Here is a 6000-nt window from a genome sequence, read left to right on the forward strand (position 1 = left end):
GTGCAAACATGTAACTCTTTTTTTTTATCGGTTGTGAATAAATAGTTGCCACTATTTACATTTCAACCCTCGTATTTGTACAATCTGGTGAGTGACTGTGTAAATGGCATTCTTCAGTCGGCAAATTTTGTGAGCTGCCAATGTGGCCACACTGAAAAGAATGCAGCATCCCAAAAGGAAGTGTTGATTAAACAGAATGCAGTGTGAAATCAAGGTAGTGGGCGAGGAGTTCCGTAGTCGAGAATGGGCAGACCTTGTAGACACACTCTCCCCTGACGATGGCGGCACCTGGCAGATAGTAAAACGGTTCCTGTGCCGCAGACAGAAAATCCCTCTACTCCAAGTAGTCCAGGAATACATAAGCGAGTCTGACGCAAAGACAGACATCCTGGCCAGCTCCTTCACAGTAGACTTCAGGCCAATGGAGGACGTCGTCGACTCTGACTGCGTCCACCGTGTTGCTGTGGAACTGCCCACCTTCCTGGTGGCTGGGGCTGATGATGATGTCATTGAACCTATAACCAACGAGGAAGTAGGCACATATATTAAAATGCTCGTCCCTAAGAGAGTGGGACGCGACGATAACATGCTGCTATTCCTTCTACTGCCGGGGGTCTACCACCCCTTAGCGGACATTTTTAACTCGGTTCTGTGCTCGGGAATCTACCCTTCGACGTGGAAACATGCAGAAGAGGTAGCAGTCTCAAAAACAAAGAAAGACCCACGACTGGCTGAGAACTACCGGCCTACCAGCTTGCTCCCGTCTCTCTCTAAAGTCTTAAAGAGACTATATGCCAGGCACCTGATGTGTCACATAACAAAGGAAAACCAGCTACAGGATTAACAGTTCGGATTTCGTCCCAGCCACTCCACCACCCACCAGCTCTTACAACTAGTGGAGGAAGCCATGAGAGCCCTGGAGACCTGAGAGTACCTTGGGACAGTACTGCTCGACATGTCTAAGGCCTTCAACTCCGTGTGGCACACCGGCTCATGTACAAATTGTTTGTACTCGGGGTCCCGAAGGCACATGTGGTCCTGGTCAGATCCTGTCTCATAGGGAGGACCTCTCATGTCAGGACTAACGACAGCACATCAACCAGGTAGCTGATACATGTAGGTGTGCCACAGGGGTCAGTCCTTGGCCATGCGTTGTACTCCCTGTACACAGCTGACGCTCTGAGATTGGTGTCCATGTCGTTGACACTATATGCCGACAACACTGTGTTGCATACCTAGAGTATGAATGCAACAACAATGCACCATCGGCTCCAGTCAGGGTGCGAGGCATTAGGAGCCTGGTCAACAAAATGGCGTTAAAAATTTAATGCAACAAAAAGCCAGGCATGGTATTTACAAGGAGGATGCTGCCCCCAGACTTGACACCTGTCACCATTATGTGAGGTCCCATCCCATGGAGCAAGACAGGGAAGTACCTTGGGGTAACCCAAGACTTGAGATTAACCAAGCTTCCGCATGTCAGGCACATTAGGGGTAGGACATTGGGGCACCTTCGTGCATTGTACCCACTCCTCAACCCAGAATCAATTATGCTTTTGCGCCACAGCATCACGCTATATCTGGTAGTGGTCAGACCACTGCTGGAGTATGTGGTCGTGGTGTGAGGCAATGCTGCCCCAACCCATATCAAAATGCTCCAGTGGGCACAAATCCATGCTGTCAAGCTTGCCCTATGCCTTCCACGCAAATACCCAACACATTTATTCCATGAGGATACAGGCATTTCTCTGTTGCACAATCACATCCACCAGTCTGCCAGGGCCTTTTATGCCAAGTCAGAACTATCAGCTTATTAGGGATTTAGGGCATCCAGTCCACCACGGGCCAACAACAAGATGGTGTGATCTGTTGAGGGAGTGAAAATTACACCCACCAGCCAGAGGACATACCCATACCACATAACATCACAAGCCGATCCATAAAGCCAGGAATAAAAAAGGACCTAAAAGAAAATTAACTGCAGGAACAGCAAGCCAGCTTAGACTGTAACCCACCAGGGGCAAGGTAATGCCTGTAAGTACAAGTTGTTGTACTCAACTGTAGTATCCATTAAATTATGTTACTCACAACAGAATATAACTTTATTATGTGCAAACTGCATGTAAATGACTGACTAGTGTGAAAGATTGTAAATCAAACAAATTTAAGATTTATGCTAATTTCTGGAAATATGAATGTAACAGTGAATGGACACACTCAAATTAAATTGTCAGAAAGAAAAGCAGAACAGTTAAGCAGGATTCCCCAAGTTAATTGCGCCAAAACATAAACAGGTATACTATTACAATCCAACCTTACAATTTTTCTGCATTTTATGGACTAATGTGTAAAGGAAAGTGAAAACAAGAGCATAAAAACTCGGATGTCTCACCTGGCACAGGGCTACCGGAGAATAGATAACTAAAGGCACAAGTAGAAATCATCGTGTAAATAGATAACTAAAGGCACAAGTAGAAATCATCGTGTAATATTTTGAACTATTTCTAAATACATGAGTACTGTGCACCTTCAACTATTTGGCATTCAATCTCTTCCAAGCTTCTCCACTCATAATGATTTTAAATTTTCTGTATACAATTTTGTCTTGTTTACAAGGTTGTCCTGCATATTTTCTAATGTAGTCAACTGAATTTTCATTTGATTGTTACTTTGATGGTTTCCTGTTTGGAAAGAACCACCACCCACTGACAGTTCTATATTGTTACTTTGAGAAAATGGTGTTTCATTGCATTCAACAGTACTGCAGATAAGTCGGGTATTGTTTCCATTGTCTAAACATGAGTCACTTACTGGTGCCATTTTCCTGCAATAACTTTTTGAGATCATCTCTTCAGTTCCTATCTTATCTCATAAATTGAAGCTATTTGTGTCGTATTTCAAAGGGATGTGCCAAATAATATTCAGATACATTTTATTGTTTCTTTAGTATGTTAGTATAAACATACTGAGAGGTAAGAAACTACACATTTTGCACAAGCTCTGTTAAGTGCAGCCATTAAGAGTTTATGGACTTACAAAATTTTAATTTTAATGAAGTCTTTCTGTACATCACTTTGCTCCATCTTGGTATGTTTACATTATTTGCAGTTTTATCAGCAGTAATGCTAACAACTCTTGTGCAAATAAGAAATTTATTAATGCTCCAGAGACATTACTGTCACTGATTTCTAGTTGATTAGTAGTCATTTTTAAATGGGTTACTTGATACTACTGAATTTGAAGCAGTCAAATTATAGTTGACATTACTGTGATTAAATACACATGTGTAATGAAGATTTTTCTTTTTTTTTTTTTTCCCCCTCTCCTTATGGCAGATCCACTCGTTTCAGGAAGTGAGTTAATGACATATCCTGGGGACATTTTAGACTTTTCTGATATGTGCCAGAGTTCAGAGGAAGAATGGATTTTACCTGGATCACCACCAGACTTCCACTTCAATAGTGGGTCACCTTCAGCCAACACAACTACAGATCTAGCAACGCCTAGTCCGCAGAGTCTGAACACCCCTAAAATATGTCAATGAATTTTACTTTCTGCTTGTAAAATTTGTCTGCCTGGTATTATTTATAGATTGTGATCTTAGCTGCTATACATTTAACAAATATTGTTTTATATGTAAACATACACACAAATGTAATGGCATCTGGAATAAGCGATTATATTCAGCCAGCTACAATGTTTACTGGAACAGCTGAGTGTTCTAGGACTGTTATTGAAACTGTGTTACTTCTGTGCTTTTAAATGTGCATTTAATGTTGTAATCTAGTTTTGGTATTGGATACGGTCATAGAAAGTGTAAATAAAAATAATTGTATAAAAAGAAACTCATACTTCTGGAAGTAACAGAGCTACTACTTGCACATATGTATTTATGAAAGCTGTTGTATGACAATAGCATGTACAATTACATGGGTGAAAACATGGATGTTTTTGTATAATACATATCTTGTTCATGCGCTTTCACTAAAATGAAATTTTGTACACACATTACTTTTTTATTTTCATAAAATTCTAATTGGCACAAACTTTTAGCATTAATTTCTTCAGTATATTGTTATCCTTCCTTAGAGAATTAAGTGAAAATAATCCGAAGTTTCTAGACCTCTTCTTGTAATGGAGACTTACACTGTAGCAAAAATCATTCATCATACTATGTGTGAGTGTGAAGTAGACAGTATTCTTTTGTGTTTCATTGGCCCAGACTGTTAACTTTCCAAAAAATATGAGGTACATTAGGCTTCATTTAGCCTTCTTTTCTGTGTTTCATTTTTAAATGACTGAAGTCTTGTTCAGCAAAGTCATGAGCAAGGTATGTCATCATTTCATTCTTCTTACAAGTGACAGTATCAAGCTGTAGTACTTGTTATTAACAGGTTCTTAGAAGCTGCTTATATGAATAATGGGGTCATATGAAATAAGAATACATTGTTATTTGTTAAATATTAAGTAATCTCCTTATTGTACCTAAATATATGTAATATAATTTCCTGTATTTGTTTAATATATTTGTAAAAGTATTTACTATGTGTTGGGGGGGGGGGGGGGGGCAGCTGCAATGGAAGTGAGGTCTGTGTCTGTCTGTCTGTGTGTGTGTGTGTGTGTGTGTGTGTGTGTGTGTGTTTTGCTGCAGCTGGTATGACAGACAGTTTACTGAACACTTGAGAGCAACAAAGTAAGATACACTAAGAAACTAACATAGTTTCTTTCATATTGATGAGTTTCATGCATTATGTAGCAAGGTAATGCAACATGATGTGCTGCGTCAACGTTTATGTAGAATTGCATTGGCGGTTAATTTCCACTCATTACATGGAATCTGATAAAACATTTTGTTTTTATAATTTGTAACAAAAGTTATTTTGTATCATGGTATAAATATGTTTCACAGATTTCATTTAGGACTTGCTTCATAGTTCATTTAAGTAACAACAAATAGTATCTTAACTCATAAGCTTTGAATGTCTCAGGATCTGAACATACATTGATATACTGTATAAAATCAGCTGTATAGGGACTAAATACTGCTCAGTCAAACAAAAAGCATGAAAGCTAACCAACCCCTCAGATTAATGACAAGTGGCACATGAACAACTTTAATAGGTCAGAAAACTGCATAAGCTTTTGATCCTTCACCCTTCTTATCTCTCTCTCTCACACACACACACACACACACACACACACACACACACACACACACAGATCACATCACACCACACTTTGAAGCTCACATGGCTGCAGAGTTGTAAATTTGTGTTTCTCTCTGTTTGAACTAGTATGTGAAGAGCACATTGTTATTAGAAACAGTACAAAAGCTTGTCGTGTTTTCCTCCAGTTAATAAGAATGTGTGGGCCACTTTCCATTCATCTACAGGTTAGTGGTTGCCTTTCCTCCTTTTTTTCCTGGAATTTTCAGATTCATAATTTGCTGTTAATATTTGCAAAGAGCCAAAAAGTAAATTTTATTTTAGCTGCTTAGTGATTATTGCTTGAAAGTCTGTTGATAACATAATACTTAATTTGATGTTTCAATTGCGACTTAAATCTTATCCATTACGGTAGGAATGACCATGACTGTTGTAATTCAGATGAATATAAGTAAGGATTCTGCATTCAGGCACAAAAAACTTAATTTAAATTATTCTTTAGCATCCTTAAGTGTTGTCCTTTTTTACAAAATTATGCCATACCATGTTCTATTTTTGGAGTTGTTTGGTGTTGCTACACTGGTAATAAATGCCTCTATCCATTACATTAATCTATTTTATCATCATCCGTACATACATAAATTTGTTCATATGTTTTTCTCAACATTTAAAATTCAATATCACATGTAGTCCTTTAGATTTTTTTCTTACATTTTAATAAGAGAGAGCAGTTGAATTATTTTTCATTAATTCTAAATAAACTGAGGCAGTGTGATGTTACTGTTACTCAAAATAACTCCGCATAAATAAACTCTACTTGGGAACTTGGTTTGGT

At 38.6% G+C, this 6000-nt stretch overlaps 1 protein-coding gene across 4 annotated transcripts in view; it reads left to right on the top strand.

Moving 5' to 3' along the window:
* LOC126174842 (heat shock factor protein) overlaps positions 1–5770 on the top strand; it is a 145185-nt gene extending 139415 nt beyond the window's left edge. For 3 of the 4 annotated variants that reach the window (XM_049921226.1, XM_049921228.1, XM_049921227.1), the window contains one exon: positions 3336–5770. In XM_049921226.1, coding sequence (XP_049777183.1) covers positions 3336–3544 — 209 coding nt within the window. In that variant the 3' untranslated portion in view covers positions 3545–5770. The remainder of the gene's footprint in view (positions 1–3335) is intronic. The other variant, XM_049921229.1, reaches the window with a different exon arrangement.
* Positions 5771–6000: the final 230 nt, after the last annotated feature.

The sequence above is a fragment of the Schistocerca cancellata genome, chromosome 3 (assembly GCF_023864275.1).
Source record: "Schistocerca cancellata isolate TAMUIC-IGC-003103 chromosome 3, iqSchCanc2.1, whole genome shotgun sequence".
Classification (NCBI taxonomy): domain Eukaryota; kingdom Metazoa; phylum Arthropoda; class Insecta; order Orthoptera; family Acrididae; genus Schistocerca; species Schistocerca cancellata.